General features: G+C 37.6%; 1 protein-coding gene across 4 annotated transcripts in view; it reads right to left on the minus strand.

Moving 5' to 3' along the window:
• Nucleotides 1-8,199: 8,199 nt before the first annotated feature.
• The window catches only part of BAZ1A (bromodomain adjacent to zinc finger domain 1A), a 46,415-nt gene continuing 36,825 nt past the window's right edge, over nucleotides 8,200-17,789 (minus strand). For all 4 annotated transcript variants that reach the window (XM_054689845.1, XM_054689840.1, XM_037501834.2 and 1 more), the window contains 6 exons: nucleotides 16,231-16,478; nucleotides 15,923-16,149; nucleotides 13,643-14,112; nucleotides 11,618-11,760; nucleotides 10,177-10,264; nucleotides 8,200-9,185 (listed from right to left, as the gene is read on the minus strand). In XM_054689845.1, the coding sequence (XP_054545820.1) occupies nucleotides 8,989-9,185; nucleotides 10,177-10,264; nucleotides 11,618-11,760; nucleotides 13,643-14,112; nucleotides 15,923-16,149; nucleotides 16,231-16,478 (1,373 nt within the window). In that variant the 3' untranslated portion in view covers nucleotides 8,200-8,988. The remainder of the gene's footprint in view (nucleotides 9,186-10,176; nucleotides 10,265-11,617; nucleotides 11,761-13,642; nucleotides 14,113-15,922; nucleotides 16,150-16,230; nucleotides 16,479-17,789) is intronic.

The following is a 17,789-nucleotide window of genomic DNA, read 5'->3' on the forward strand; positions in this document are numbered from 1 at the left end:
TGTAATCATCACCATTACCTAATTCTAGAGCATTTTTAATCACCCCAAAAAGAAAATCCCAAAATTATTAGCAGTTAATCCATATTTTCTCCCCTCCTCAGCCCTTGGCAACTATTTATCTATTGTCTCTCTGGATTTGCCTGTTGTGGATATTTCATATGAATGGAATAATCTACTAGTAACTTTTGGGCAGTTTCTTTCATTTAGCATGTTTTCAATGTTTTAGTATGTGAGTACTGCATTCCTTTCTTGTGCTGCATGGATATACCACAGTTCCTCAATTAATTCATCAGTTGATGGGCATTCCAGTTGTTTGTTCACTTGGGCTATTGTGAATAATGTTACCATGAACATTCTTGCACAGATTTTTGTGTGAACATATTCCTTTATCCTTAGTCCATTTATTCATTGGTTGTCTTTTAAAAAAAAAATGACTTGTTAGAGTTCTTTATATATTCTGGATACAAGTCCCTTTTTTAGATATATGACTTGCAAAAAAAAAAAAGTTCTCCCATTTTGTGATTTGTGAGCTGTCTTGACACTTTTTTAATAGTATTCTTTAAAGCGCAAAGCTTTGACATGTTGGGCTTCCCCTGGTGGCACAGTGGTTGAACACTGGGCTGCGAAGCTGCCTGCAACCTCTGCAGCGCTGGTTCAATCCCCGGCTACCGGCGAGGGTCCCACATGGCTCAATAGACCTCTCCTGTCTTGCCCGCTGCTACCCTCCGCAGTGTATTTTCGTCAGTCTGCCTGTTCTGTTTCCCGCTCTGGCTCTGGTGAATTCTCTCACCCTCCTGCACTTCTGACTGTACCCAGTGCTTGTATAAATAAATAAATAAATCTTAAAAAAAAAAAAAAGCTTTGACATGTTAATGACATCTATTTGTGTAGTTTTTCTTTTGTTGTTTATATTTTTGGTATTATAACCAAGAAACTATTGTTTAATCTAGGGTTATAAAGAGTTATTCCTATTTTTTTTCCCCTAAGAGATTTATAGTTACAGCTTTACATTTAGGAATATGATCTATTTTGAATTACTATTTTAGTTACGGTAATGAAAGTGATCCAACTTCATTCTTTGGCATATGGACATTCAGTTGTCACACACCAATTATTGAAAAGATTATTCTTTCCTTAAATTTTTTTTCTTTTTTTTTAAGAGTTATTTATTTATGCATATAAGAGCTGGGGTACAGACCAGAGAAGCAGGAGGGTGGGTGAGAGGATTCACCCAGAGACGGAGTGGGGAGTAGAATAGGCAGAGTGACTAAAATACACTGCTGAGGGGAGCAGTGGGCGAGACGGGAGAGGTCTGCTGCGCCATGTGGGTTGCTCCCTGGCTGTCCAGGGATTGATCTCATGCTGCAGAGGCTGCTGATTGCTTCATAGTGTTGTGCTTAACCCCTTGTGCCACTTGAGGTCTCTATTCTTTCCTTAAATTTGTTTTTTAAATACCATTATAGGTACACTAGCAATCACATTCTAAATATTATCAAAATTTAGATTTATAATTGCCTATTGATGAATTGGACTGATAAGAAGAAAGGAATTTTTCTTGTATTTCGCAACTGGATCACTTGTGTGTCTAAAAAGTTATTTCTTGGGGCCTCCCTGGTGGCACAGGGGTTAAAGTCTCAGTGCTATCAAGCTTTTGCCAGACACTGAGGCATGAGTTCAGATCCTTACCCAGGGAGCTAACCCATGTGGAGCAGCAGACCTCTCCAGTCTCACCTGCTGCTCCCCTCAACAGTGTATTTCAGTGGATCTGCCTGTTTTGTTCCCCACTCTGGTGAATACTCTCAGCGACCACCTCTGGCCTGTACCCCAGTTCTTGCATGCATGCATAAATAAAAATAAGTCTTTAAAAGAAAAAAAAAAAACAGTAGAACTACGGTGTAGTGGGTAAGATGAAAGCAGTAGGAGAGTGACCGAAGAAGTTGTCAGGGCCAGTTAATGCTGGACCTAGAAACCATGTCCCAAACCATGCACTGAGGCTCCCCAGGTTCCTTGGCATATTGCCATGGCCACCATGGATGCTTTAAATTTTATGGGAAGCACAGTGACATCTGTCGGAAACCATGGGAACTACTAGTTTGACCCTACCCCTGCCTTCCTTTGGATGGGTTTTCAGCTGTTGCTGCAATAAAAAGCAAGTTCCTCGGGAAAACCATTGTAGAACAGAAGACGATGGTGACTATGTCCAATCTGATTCCAAGAGTTGAGAAATCATGCAGTGCCCAACAGGAGCTATGTCATCTTGAACTGAAAACTTTCGTTTTTTCCCCCTTTTATTCAGGAAGCTGTTAAAAGGTTTTAAACAGGGAGAGTGACATATCCACATACATACATTTTTTTTAAATTTATTCACATACATATATTTTGACAATACATATCATTTCTCAGCTTATACACTTTAAAAACAATTCATACACAGCAACAATACTTCCACAATGATCCTGAATGGAATTATCATAAATTGCTGTGGCTAGCAAAGGCAGAAATGGAGTGCCTCTGTTAGTTTGAAAAAGTTCTCAACTTTCTTCCCAACCACACACAAGGTGTCTGTTGTAGTCACCACTTTGGGTTGGTTTCCCAGCTCTCTCTGAAAAAACCCTAATGGCAAATCCGGAGCACTTGGCACAGGGATGCATCCCCAATGGCCTGTCTGTGGACCCATGAAGAGGTGCCACCCTCTATACCACCACCACTACCCTGCCCTGAGTAATCTTGAGCTAGGAATTTTTATGCTGAAGTTGTTTTAACCAGGTCATCCTCCCAAACACACATACACACACCCCAAAAGCAACCAACCAAATAAAAAACCCCAAAACAAAACAAAAAAAGATTAGGTAGAAATAATAAAATAAAACCAATAACATAAAACCACACTTAAAAATGTTGGAATTGATAGAAGCAAAAGAAAACTGATAATGGCAGATGCTACTATCAAATTTTTAAATAATGTATAGAAAAACTTCAAATGTACAGAAAATATTTAAAATGTCTCATGTATAGGAAACTGGAAAATCAAATCTATGTTGAAATATTTATAAGGAAAACAGAATCCTATTGAAACTAACTTGGGCAAAATAGAAAGGAAAATAGAAAACAAACTGGAAATGATTTAACTGCAATGCATAGAAAGAAATGTTTGAGAATTTGAATCTTTTTAGGAGAATTTCTCCAATGGTTATTTTCTTAGCAAAAACTGTTATCAGATTTCAAACAATAAAACTGTAATCAAAACCCTCGAGTTAAAAAAACAGCAAGGATCAAAATGACTTGTGCTTTCACATTCAGCCTTTTACCCAGGAGGGAGCATAGTAGGGCTGCCAAATTAAGGATGCTTGGTAAATTTGAATTTTAGGGAAACAACTGATGATTTTTTTTTAGCATAAGTATATCCCATGCAATGTTTGGGAAATAATTCTACACTAGAAAATTATTCACTGTTTATTTGAAATTCAAATTTATATATTCAGTACATTAACTCCTTGTTAAATGCATTGGAAATAGCTAACATTCTCTGGATTGCCTTTTCATTTTGTTTATGGTGTCTCCTAAGAAGTTTTAAAAAATGTGACATATTTTTATTCCTTTAGGTTAGTGCCTTTTCCAGTTGTTTTGTTTGTCTTCCTCCTCTTCTCCTCTCCCTTCCTTTCCCTTTCCTCCCTCTCCTGCTCTCCTTTCTCCTTCTATTCCTCTTCTCACCTTTCTTCAAGAAATTCTTCGCAACTAGATAGTTCATGAACTCAAGGAATTAGTATCAAATGTCTTTTTTTTTTTTTGAAGTGTAATGATACTGCATTCATTAGTCTTTTTTCTTTTAGAGAGATACATTAGAAATGCTAACAGATGATATAGTATGGACTGGAATTTTCTTCAAAATAATATGGGGAGTTAAGTCTTTGAATAATTTAAACCTTCAAAGTTACATGCAAAATTCGATGAAGCGCTTCTTCCACATTTGTGGGAGGAGTGGCAGATGCTTTTAGATCTAGGAGAGTTCAAGTCGAGTCTTTGATCTGTTGGGATTTCTAACACATGTGAACTCTCAACACAATTCTTTAATTCTACCAGATGGAGCCAAATGGTTCATATATGTCAATGTATAACTTTCTTTAGTTATAGATCTCTTGCCTTCTATTATACAGGATGGATTTCCAGATGTTCTTTGATTTGTAGTTTGCTAATTTCCCTCCAAGAAACTTTCAAGAAATGGTTTGGAAGGGTGGCCCTTTATTTTCTTTGTCCTTCATGACGGCATTTTCAGGCTAGCTGATAAATAAAGACAACACTGTAGAATCTGACATACTTGGTTTAAACTTTAAAGAGAAAAAAAAGCTGAGTTGAAGAATATTAGAAAGATGCATATGACCTGAATTTTTTTCTTGCTTTGAAATAAAATGAAACTGTAGTCTGAGATCTAGATTTCAGGATGAAGTAAAATATCCTGTTCTAATAAAAACCAACACACATCTCTGGGCTCTCTTTCCTGCACATTTAATAGCCATAAATTTTACTGTATGCTTTCATGTCCCTAGTACTCTAGTGGCCCAACTCTTACAGAAAGGTTTAACTAACCCATTACTAACCCTACTGGTAACTAATGAAGGAATGCAGTGATAGTTCTCAAGCAGATACACAAGAGTTCAGAGAAGTCTATTTTGTCTGTCTCTGATTATGTGCCCTTTAGTTAAGAACAGGTACTTTAGACTCAGAGAAGAGATATTTTCATTCTTGTTAATCCTCACCTGTTACTCATAAAAACAAGCACATTTTATAAAATGAGATAGAGAATATCAAATAATCAACTGTCTCTGCAGCTTCCATTTTTGCCTCAGAGGCAAAAATACATTTATGTGATTTCTAGTGTCCACAAGCATAGTTCTTATCATTTGATCCATAGGCTAGTAGCACCCAAGAACTCTGAAAGTGTTAGCTTTTTGCTTCCATATGGTAAAACAGAATCATTCTGAGTCATAACAGCATTTAAAACCCTTCCAATAGAAATGGCAAGCTTGGGATAAACATAAAGAGTAAGAGATGGGGTTGGGATAGTAAAGTAGGAGGAGAGTCTGGAACAATGAGGAAATGACTGTGGGGGAAGTTCCATCCATTTAATTTTTATTGTAAATGCTTCCTAAAAAAATCTGAAGTGCTGAAAAGTCTTATGGCTGATATACTACACTTTCCTATCAGCGTATTTCTATTTTTTTTTTTTTAAGATTTATTTATATAAGAACCAGGGTACAGGCCAGATGCGCGGGAGGGTGAGAGGACTCACCAGAGATAGAGCGGGAAACAGAGCAGGCAAACTGACGGAAATACACTGCTGAGGGGAGCAGCGGGCGCAACAGGAGAGGTCTGCCGTGCCATGTGGGATTCTCCGTGGCCGTGGCCGGCGGGGATTGAACTGGCGCTGCAGAGGCCACGGGCAGCCTCACAGCGCGGTGCTCAACCACCTGCGCCACCAGGGGAGGCCCCGTATTTCTATTTTTAAAAGAGCATAAGGATGATAAAGCAGTTTAATCTTAAGTTTCCTGATAATGAAGGCAAAAAAAAAAAAGGTGAAATCTCAATTATTTATTCTAAATCAGGGATCAGCAAACTCTAACCTGCAGATCAAATTAGGACTACTACTTGTTTTAGTAGAGCTCGACTGCGATCAGTCAAATATTAGTTTATGTATTCTCTGTTTTGGGGCTACAATGGCAGAGTTGCATAGTTACCACAGAGATAGGTGGCTGGAAAGCCCAAATATTTCTGTTTGGATATTTACAGAGAGCTTGCTAAGCTATGCCCTACAGTACTATGGAGACTGAACAGCAAAAACTGCATAGGATCTGTCAAAAAAAAATACAAGAATTAAAACTTTTAAAATCATTAAATGGTACACTGCTCCATTACCTGTCTCTTACTCTTTTGATCACTAAGATTACTTTGGTGATCTAGTAACAGAAACAGCTATTATGAAAGTGATTACTAATATAAATTATAGTTATAAATTAGTTACTCAGAATGTCCCAAGGAAATTATAATTTTCTATAACCTAATTGTCATCAGTTAACAGGTTAAGTAAATGCAGAACTGGGTTAAGAGAAGGGTTCCAAATGTAGTCCAGGATACAATGGGATCTTGAACAGCACATAGTTCTTTACCATTTACTGCACCAAATGAAAACTACGTAAAATCTGATTTGTATACCATGATTCTATTTTTGCAGAATTGAAAAATTTTAGAGAAAATTTATTTTATATGTGGTGTTCTCTATTTTTTGGATAATGACCATTTATTAATTTTATAATTAGAGGTAAACTTTTCATTTTACTGGGGGGGGAAAGTAATGTATCTCTAACATCTGAATCTTAACTTTTTTAAGATTTATTTATTTATGCATACAAGAAGTGGGGTACAGGCCAGAGGTGTGGGGGATGAGAGGATTCACCACAGACAGAGTGGGGAACAGAACAGGCAGACTGACTGAAATACACTGCTGAGGGGAACAGTGGGCAAGACAAGAGAGATCTGCCACACTATGTGGGTTGCTCCCTGGCCGGGGATCGAACTCGTGCTGCAGTGGCTGTGGACAGCTTCTTAGGTTGCGTCTTAACCCCTTGCGCCATCAGGGAGGCCCTGAATCTTAACTTCTACACAGATTTATTCACCAATATTCTGAATATGTTTTTCACATTTCTTTGACAGAAAAAGGTTATTGGCTCCCAAGACAAAACTTGTTACTGAGAAAAAGAATGAATAGAAAGATTAAAGGTTGGGTAGTATTTGCATACCACTATATTACTTATACACTGATGTTGTGGCATATATTTTCTAACCTAAAGGTTTTTCTCTAATACCTTTATTTCTCAAGGCAAGTTCTCTTTAAAAGTGAGTATAAAGGCTAATGTTGAGGGCCTCTCCGGTGGCGCAGCGGTTGAGCGCTGGGTTTCGAAGCTGCCCGCAGCCTCTGCAGCGACAGTTCGATCCCCTGCTGCTCCCCGGCCACCTGAGGAGGGTCCCACATGGCGCGCAGACCTCTCCTGCTGCCCGCTGCTCCCCTCAGCAGGTACTTCGGTCCTTCTGCCTGCTCTGCTCCCGGCTCTGGCTCTGGTGGATTCTCTCACCCTCCCGTGCTTCTGACTGTACCCAGTGATTGTATAAATAAATAAATAAAAATAAAATCTTAAAAAAAAAAAAAGGCTAATGTTGAAATCTTCCTTTTGTTATTAGTGAAATTAACCTAGCCACTCTGCCTACTTAAATCAAACTATAACCACATATGTGTGCAACTCACCATAACCCCTTAAGACCAAACAATTTTTTTTTTTTTTTTATAGAGGCATGCTTTATTTATTTGTTTGCTGGTTTTTGTTTTGTTTTGTTTTTGTTTATACATGCACTGGGTACAGTCAGAAGCGCGGGAAGGTGAGAGAATTCACCAGAGCCAGAGCGGGAGCAGAGCAGGCAGAAGGACCGAAGTACACTGCTGAGGGGAGCAGCGGGCGGCAGGAGAGGTCCGCGCGCCATGTGGGACCCTCCTCTGGTGGCCGGGGAGCAGCCGGGGATCGAACCGGCGCCGCAGAGGCCGCGCGCAGCTTCGCAACCCAGCGCTCAACCGCTGCGCCACCGGGGAGGCCCAAGACCAAACAATTTTAACACACTGGGAAAAATAGCTAGCATTATAATTAGAGAATGGACTATCTTCAAAGTTTGGCATAGGGATTAAATTTCTGCTTCTCACACATTTCTGCATATGCTTACATATTAACAAGGACTCTGTAGCCAGTATTAATGAGACATGTAGCCAAATACACATGGGAACTAAATCTAAAACTTGGAACACAGTATGCCTTTTGCATACTAAAAAAGGAAGTTACTCCGAGACCAAACCACGGTCCCTGAATATCTTTCATACCTAAGAAATAGCTCTATTTTAAAAAAATTTCCAGATTGGTATTTCTTAACAATGTAAGCATTTTCCAAACTAGCTTTCTTCCTTTTAATGAGATTCCCTACCATAAAATGTTGCTGTTACAGATGGAAGTTATTTTATTCCTCAAGGGTTTGGGCAGAAAAAAATTAATCACTACTGTAGACACCTGAGTACAAAAAAACACTGGTTTCTATTTTCTGTACATAATAAGTGTGTGTATTTCCAATTCTGATTTGTAAAAATTCTATAAATTCAGAATCCTTAAAAAAAAGTATCATTTTATTTGTACACCTAAAAAGTTGTACATAGAAACTTGTAATACAGTTCCGTAAAACTGAAAGAACTGTCAGGGAAAAGGGAGGGTGTTACTTTTATTGATTGCTTATTAAGGAAGTTAGAGAAATACAACAAAAACACAGTAAAATGTTTAAAAAATTAAAGAACATTTTCCAGGTACAAATTTTATAAATACAAAACAAATCCACAAATTACTCTGAATGCTAAATAAATATCTAGTTAATAAACTCAAACTTAATACCTCCAGCCAGCACTGGTACAGCACTTCAAGGATATAAAATTGGATTCACTCATGTGTAGTGTTGAAAGAATGTGTTCATTAAACAATTCTTAGACATACACACTTCCTCCTAAACTGTGCTATAACAAATGATTTATCTATATAGACAAATCTCCCTTAATACCACACTTTTAAAAAGATCATCAACAACAAAATAAATCATAGGTGAAAAAATATTTCCCAAGATACTGGGACACATGAATGATCTCAAAATGTATAAAAACCTCTGTAAACCAGTACTGTATCCAATACATCTATCAAACTTATTAGATACTGAACAAAACTGTAGCAAAGGAAATCTTTCCTACATTCTCCTGAGTGCTTAATATTAAAATTGAGAATATAGTGCACGTCACACTTCAGTGTGGTCAATAAGTTGTTATTGCTTTGTACAACTATGTCTGCTTTAAAGCATGATTTAATGTTCTGTTTTCATGAACAATTTGTTTTTCCTCAAATATCCTTTAGAAGGACAAAATTAGATTCGCGTCTTTTTTGCAGCTGGTGGTGTGCTAACTTGATCCATATTCCCAGGTGTGACATGGAGTCCAAGTTTTTGAGCCTGAATATGAAAAAATGCTTGAAGTCTAGTTCCAGCTTTTGCTTCACTTGTGTTACGAGGGTTGTATTCAAAGCAGTTCGAAAACATTAACTCAATGTCATCAATAAACTCAGCTAGAAAGAAAAAAAAACAAAACAAATGAGATTAGAATGAAAGTACATAAATAACAAACATACTTTTGTTTGTATTATATCTAGAAACATCATTAAGAAAATGGAAATCTAGATCTGGGGCTTTCTGAGGGGGTGGGGGAAGAAAAGAGTTGGGGTAAGCACAAAAGACTAAGGTGGAGGACTATGGATGCTTTGGTAGTAAGAGTGACACACTGATATACCTGTGGTGGGGTGGGGAGAGATGGGGGGAAAATCCTACATTGTCAAAACACTAGCAAGGATATAAAACAACAGTACTTCAAAAACAATAAATTTTAAAAATATGTTGAAGATATCCTTCAGCTGTCTTGGACAACTTGGATGTGAAAAAAAGAAAATGGAAACCCCCCAAAAATAATTATAATAAATTAAAAAACAAAATTAACAGGTAACTATTAATCAAAGACACTTCTGCAGGGGAGGGGGAGGGAGAGGGATCAACACAGGGGAGGGAGAGGGATCACACAGGGGAAGGGATTTGTTCTTACACAAGGGACTATGGAGATGGTGCACGGGTGAACTGGTGGTAGGAATTTTGTGGGGACTACACCTGAGAGGAGAAAGCATGAATTGTACAAAAAGGAAGAATGATATAAAATATATATTAAATTAAATTAAAAAAGAGAAAATGGAAACCTGTTTTTTCTTTAGAAATTGAAGATTGTGAATCAAGGTAGCAGAACTGAAGCTTAAAATGTTTTAACTACAAATATTAAAATTCTTTTATTGAAACTATGCAATTGTGTAATTAGATACATAATTATAAAGAACTTCTATTAAGACAAGAGTCTAATATATTCTTAACTCATTCAATCCCCATCCATCTTTCATCTTCATATACACGCATTTTATGAACTTCTTAGATACCATCTATGCAATTACATTTATACATGATTTAAATAAAAAAATCTTTAAATACAAATAATTATTAGAAAGAACATAAATTACTTACATGCTAATTTATATTCACATTTGTTCACTTTTTCACGTATTATATTTAAGGCGATGGGCTTTTTAATGATGTCATAATAGTCAGGGACCTGTAAAACAATTCAAATATAGCTCATCTATAGAAATTTATCAGTGATAAAGAAAATTTATCAGTGTTAAGTGGTTAAGTGCATGAAGGTTTGCACTTAAAAGCAAATTTGATATCAATCTCTGAATATTATTATTCCACTGAAACCAGATATTTCAGTTACAAAGTTGCAGAAGCCTACCTGAGTATAAAAAAATTAACAATTTATCATGAGAGGAAAAGATTGATTGTGTGCTCTCTTCTCTCTATATATTATATATGTAGGTATTTAAAATTTCTTTAATGAACATTATTGCATCTGTAATAATGAATAGAATGTACATGTGAAAAAACTTAATTCAGTATACAAACTCCTCAGGGGGGCGAAAAAAGAGTTGGAGTCAACATGAGATTTAATTCTAATAAAATGATACTCAATGTTAATTAATGCTTCATGATCCTGTTCTAGAAATCTCAAAGCAGAAGTACAATGATGTTAATTTTTCATCAGAAACCATGTACACATCGACAAGTGAGAATCTTTGTATCTAGTTCTATCTAGGCCAGCATACCCTCTGCTCCATTCAAACCACCTATCATTTCTCACCGAAGTTCCACCTTCCTTCAATAACCAGACCAAATAGTTCTTCCATAAAAAACTTTCTAATTTCTGTAATTTCTCCCTTCAGAAATGTTCAAATCATTTTACTCTCTACTTCTGAAAGACCATTATAACTTCGATTAAAGCACTGAAACACTGTTCTGTCACAATACATAATTCTGTCATACATATATAAATAATTATAACACTATTTCAAATTCATTAGCTACACCAGACCAACACTTATTTAAGAGTAGCTGTATTTTACATCAATATCTAACTCCAGTCTCTGGGCCAGTACCATTCATCATCACTTAGGCATTTAGAAAAGCAAATGGTTGGCATCATCCCACCCTTTGGGTGGGGTCCTATAATCTATGTTTTAACAAGCCCTCGCAAGGGATTCTGGTTTATGTTGAAGTTTGAGAACCACTGTTTTATATAGTAGAATATACTATTAATGGTACTCAGTTAAATCAACTCTATTCATATTCATGGCTACACAGAATAAAAACATTGAGATGATTTCAAAATACTGCCATCATACACAAGTATCAGTCACAGGATTAGAAGAGACTGAGGAAACTATGCTGTATAACTCCGTTTTGGTTTTCTTCAACATAAGAAGCCATGCAACTTCCAAGTGGTTTTGAAAAATAGATAGTGACCAAAAGGTGTTTTGATTACTTCAAAGTTGCCATGTGAACTACAGGGTATATAGTTATATTTGATAAAGTCCATACATGAATACATGATAAAATCTAATAATATTACCTGAATTTTAGAAACGAGTTTCAAAAAAGGCCAGCTGTCATCATGCCGTACCAATTCTACAACAAGTTGTTCAAAAGCAGACAATTCATGAACTCCTCCCTGTCGGCCTGAACTCCTCCTATTCAGTGTCACGGGAGATGATTCTGAATAAACCATTTTATGAGATGACAAAGCAAAATATTTGATCACAAGGTAAACAAGGCCAATAAATACAAAGTAAATCTGAACAGAAAATCAATACTCTCTACACTGAGATATTTAACTTACAGTCTGAAAGGTATGAAAATCTGGACCAAATATTCTTTATTTTCTTTTTGATCTTAAAAATTTCAAATTGAACCACACATTCATTGGGAACAGATTGCAAAAAGAATGCTATGCAAAATAAAAATTTAGAACACAAAGTTCGTGGATTATTTTCTTAATTCCATTTTATTAAAAATATGCTTTCAACTATAGTAAAATGAAAGTAAGCACTTCTCTAGTATTACTGAAACATGTCCTTAGGAAAGTAACCTCTTCAGACCCAGAAATTATACCTCTTTATAAATTTACATTGCATTCTTACTTTTGAAGTTAAAGATTATTATTATTTTTTAAAAGATTTATTTATTTATTTATACAAGCACTGGGTACAGTCAGAAACGCGGGAGGGTAAGCGAACTCACCAGAACCAGAGCAGGGAGCAGAACAGACAGACTGACGAAATACACTGCTGAGGGGAGCAGCGGGTGGCAGGAGAGGTCTGCATGCCACGTGGGACCGTCACCCGGTGGCTGGGGATCGAACTGGCGCTGCAGAGGCTGGGGGGCAGCTTCGCAACCCAGCATTCAAATGCTGTGCCACCGGGGAGGCCCCAGATTATTTTTTAAAAGAAGATTCTTCTTATATATCAGTTTTACATGGGGAAAAATTTCTAAATTTATTTATTTATGCTCAGAAGAACTGGGGTGTAGGTCAGAGGAGGGGAGAGGGGAGGTGGTGAGAGGATTCACCAGAGACAGAGTAGGGAGCGAACAGGCAGATCTACTGAAACACATTGCTGAGGGGAGCAGCTGGCGAGACAGGAGAGGTCTGCTGTGCCAGGTAGGTTAGCTCGGAGCTAACTGTCCGCAGTGGCTGGCGATAGCTTGATAATGCTGTATCTTTAACCCCTGCGCCACTAGGGAGCCCACTGGACATTTTTCTAAAAGAAAAATGCTTTCTCATAAAATCTAAGAGGTACAATGAAATCTAAGGTGTATTAATTAGTAGAAAAGGGTAGTATAGTCCATATATGAATCCAGGTGTTTAAATACTCTATTTACATATAAATCCACACATATAAATTTCCCCCTTTAGTTTCCCTTAGAAACAGGTTCAATTATTTAACAAATCAATCAGCACAACTTTTTTTTTTCAGTAGTTTTTTTGAATAAAATTTTTTAGGTGTGTTTCATTTTTCCAGATAGCTTGGAATTCAGAATTGGGAGAGAGTAAAACAGATTAAGTGGACAGAAAAAGCTAAATTAGACCTCAGTGTAGTTACCTGATACCCTCCGTCCCCCAAAACCCAACAACCTGGGCCTAGTTGGTGATTACTCTCTAACAATATTACTACTCCCAACTCCCCATCTACCCTGAACAAATTTGGTATGTCATCTGAGAACCTAACCAAATAACCTGAAGTAGCTTGCCTAGGCAATGATGAGCATGTGTATTTTGAAGGAAGAAAAGGTGAAAAAGAATGAATGAAGTGTTAGAAAGTGTTAAATGGAGGTATTTCAAATACTGACCAAATATCCTGTTTGCAGACTTCTTACATCTATCCTGCTACATGAGTAGAAATACTAGTAATATAGTTTACCTTTATTCCTCAAATAGCTGTACCTTCAATAAATAAGCTTCAGGTCAGGTTGCTCCCTAATAACTTTATAACTTAGAGACAGATTTTTAAAACATGATCCAAAGTATCTCAATATTCAATCTGTCCAAATTATTCAATACTCTTAGGTGAAGATAGCTTAAATCAAAACCTATTCATACCTGCAGATTGTCTTTTCCTGCCTTTTCTCTTAGATTCATTATCCTGGAGAGAAAGCTTTGAAGCAACATTGAGAGATCTTGACTGTTCAGTTGATGTTGTGGCAATAACTCTGAAGTTAGGTAAGTTGGGACTATTTTCTGGTGTGTTATTAGCACTTTTCCTGCCTCTGCGTTTTCTACGAGGACTAAGTAGTTCTACACAGACATCTGCTTGCAGTGGGCCATGACTCTGGCGAGTAGAACGACTGGCAATTCTTAAAGATTTGGTTTCTGTAGGAGGAGCAGATCTTATTTTTCTTAGGTTTCTACCAGTAGTTTTAGAAGAAATAGCTGTTTTGGGTGTACTCTGCTGACTCCTTGAAGAATATCTTCCAGGATCTTGTCGTTGGCCGCGACTTGAGAAAGAAGAGCTCAATCTCCCTCTTGTTTTAATTGGCAATCTAACTTGTGGTCTTCCTCGTTTCGGTGGGCTATAAAAATTGTTAGAAAACACAATTATTGTATAGAGTCAATGATTATTTTTATTCCTCTTTTCTATTCAGCTAAAGAGTACTATATAAATTACTTTTCTATGTTATATTTTCTTGGTAACTCCAGGACATTGTCATGAAAATCAAATCCTGAATTTTGATGAACTCTAACAAAAGCCTCAGAATAATCAATAAATGTACTCCATGTTGAAAAACTTAAGAGTGGTGAATTAATCTTAAAATGTAAATCATCTGTCTCCTTTAGCTTTAGGAGACTATCACTTTCCATTACTATTTATACTGAAGTAACCTGCAGTTTTTGCAAATGGTTGCTACTGAAAGAGACCTTAAACTTGTGACTCCTGAATCCTAACAATCTCTTTGCTACCTTTTGGTTCTTACTGTAAAATACAAATTGGATTTAATCTTTTAATTGCCTTTAAGTTGTAGAAAAGGATGAAACTACACATTAGCTTTTCTCTCCATCTCCCTACATACCTGGACTTCCAATTTACCTAAAATATTTCCAAGAATTTTCCACACTCTTTATGATCTTTATGCTTAACACAATACTGTTCTTATAAGTTATAGGGAATATGGTTCCTGACATATTCCCATATGGTTCCTGGAGTCTTTGAAAAACAAATTGTTTAAAACAGATGTGGTGGCTCTATTATCCCTCTTCAGACTATGGTTTTTTTAGACTTTGCCAGTTTAGGTTGCCCTTGCTTCACAATCATTTTCCTGATTCCACATGAATGGGGTTCAAATGCTAAAAGGGTGGGGGAGGATTCTAAGGGACAAATAAGGCGAAACTGCTTCACTACTGCCACAGCAGAAATAATCAGTCTCCAAATTAATTCATTACGCTTAGATGTCAAAGCTTGCTAAGTTGCAGAAAACTTGGCTATATGGTAGTATAGAAGTTGTTTCTGGGTGTTGATGTAGTAAGAGTATTAAAATACAATGTACTTCCTGACATCTTTCTCTCTGTACATTGCCAAGATCACCAATATTTGGTTATAACTTCTTGAGAAAGCAATGAAGCATAGGAAAACTACATTTATTTTTATCTTATGATTACTGACATGCAGCTTTAGGCATAAAATTATGTAACATCAACCTTGCTGTGGATCTGATGGGCACCTCTGTCCAAACTTTAATTCATATTTGATCTTGTGATCTGGCTAAGCTCTCACAGGTATTACATTCCCCTGGGAGTAGTTTCAAATGTGTATAATACATAAAGCAAAGATATCTTCAGGCCATTACACTCTCTTTTTCTCTTTATACACATGCACACCTTTTTTTTTTTTCATAAATGAGTATCAATTATAACCCACCTAGGAGGTGTGATGAGAATGATGTGAAATAACCAGACAGAAATTGTTCCTATTAGGGAGTCAGAGAAAGCCTTTCTGAGAAGTACCATTTGGCATGGATGAAACTAGGAAATTAGTCAAAAATCAAATCCCAGGTCCCACCCCAAGTGCAGTCTTAGCTATCAACTGCCAGGTGGCCCGAGGCAACCTGAACATTCAGGGCACTGGCTGTTTGCATTGCCTCTCTCCTGTGGGCAGGTCAAAGCTAAGGCAATAAATATCCTTTGGAGTTACAGTCCCTCACATCTGCCAAGTTAGGATCCCCAAGATCAGTTCTGCTTGTCAATTGCAGAAATGTGACAGCAGTACTATATTACATACTAATTAAAAAAAAATTATGCATCCCAACTATTCTATTTATATTTGAATAGTCGAGATTATCTAGATAAGACTCATGAACTCCCATTTTATTGTATGCTAGGACTTACCTAATTTCTTCCTCTTCTTGAGAGTCATCTTCATCTTGTTCTATATCATACTCTTCCTCCTCACTTTGACCTTCTTCATCATCATCATCAACTTCATTATCCTCATCTTCCATGCTGTCTTCCATTTCTTCATCACTTTCCAAGGATGGTCTCTGTCTAGAGGAGAGTCTTCTAGAACGTTGCTTTGGCCTACACTCTGGACAAAACCAATCTCCTTCAGGCACAGTCTGACAAATCACATAAATGATCATTAATAATCCATCACTCAAAATCTCAATTCTAATCTGAGAAGTAGAAGAAAAAAATACCTTGAGCTTTGGTCGAACACAATAGGTATGATGACCCCGATCACAGCCATCACAGAGTACCATGTTTTCAGCATCACCCTTCTTCCGACATATCTTGCAACGAGCATTCAGTATAGATTTAGACCATATAACGCTACGATCCAAGGTGGAGAGATGAAGGAAGACTTGGGATAGGCTAGCAGAAGAAAGGAGAGACTCCCTCCAACGATCCAGTACTGTCTTGTAAGACCGCCCACTGTCACTGGCATCTTAAATGAAAAGGGAAAGTGATTAAAGTTTCTGGACAAACCCTAGACATCTCCTATAATTATTTTCTTGGCATTTTAAACTGATTATATTGTGCAGTTTTCGTCATTCCTAACAAAAAGAATTTTGGTACTAAAACTAAAAACCTCTTATTTATTTATTTATTTATTTATTTATTTATTTTTAATTTTATTTATGCATACAAGAGCTGGGATACAGACCAGAGATGCAGGGGGTGAGAGGATTCACCAGAGACAGAGTGGGGAACAGAACAGGCAGATTGACCAAGTACATTGCTGAGGGGAGCAGTGGGCGAGTCAGGAGAGGTCTGCTGCGCCATGTGGGTTGCTCCCTGGCCAGCCGGAGATCGAACTCATGCTGCAGAGGCTGCGGATTGCTGCATAGTACAGTTCTTAACCCCTTGAACCACCAGGGAGGCCCCCAAAACCTCATATTTAAGAAAATATTTAAGTCACATCTAGTTTATGAGAAATTTGCAAATCAAATACTTAAGAATTTCAATAGTTAAGAGAAAAAGTAATTTAGGCAATGTATTCTTTTTTTTTTTTAAAGATTTATTTATTTATACATACAAGAACTGGGGTACAGGACAGAGGTGCGGAGGGTGAAAAGATTCACCAGAGACAGAGTGGGGAACAGAACAGGAGGACTGACTGAAATACACGGCTAAGGGGAGCAACGGGCGAGTCAGCAGAGGTCTGCTGCGCCATGTGGGTAACTCCCTGGCCGGGGATCAAACTCGTGCTGCAGTGGCTGTGGATTGCTTCATAGGTTGTGGTCTTAACCCCTTGCTCCACCAGGGAGGCCCTAGGCAATGTATTCCTTTTTTTTTTTTAATTTTTTTTTTTAAATTTATTTATATAAGCACTGGGTGCAGCTAGAAGCGCGGGAAGGTCAGAGAATCCACCAGAGCCAGAGCGGGGAGCAGAGCAGGCAGAAGGACCGAAGCACACTGCTGAGGGGAGCAGCGGGCGGCAGGAGAGGTCTGCGCGCCATGTGGGACCCTCCTCCAGTGGCTGGGGAGCAGCCGGGGATCGAACCGTGCTGCAGAGGCTGCAGGCAGCTTTGCAAAACAGCGCTCAACCACTGCGCCACCCGGGAGGCACCCTAGGCAATGTATTCTTAAGCTTAATTATAAGTCAGCTACTACTCATTTGAGTCAAGAATGCTACATCCACATTTTCAGATAAAAGGTAGATTGCTTTCTAACTTAAATATCAATCATATATGAAGATTCTTTTTGGGGTTAATGAAAATGTTTTGAAATTAAGTAGTGGTATCTACCACTACTG

Source organism: Talpa occidentalis, unplaced genomic scaffold (assembly GCF_014898055.3).
Source record: "Talpa occidentalis isolate TD23 unplaced genomic scaffold, MPIMG_talOcc4v2.1 talOcc4.11, whole genome shotgun sequence".
NCBI classification, from domain to species: domain Eukaryota; kingdom Metazoa; phylum Chordata; class Mammalia; order Eulipotyphla; family Talpidae; genus Talpa; species Talpa occidentalis.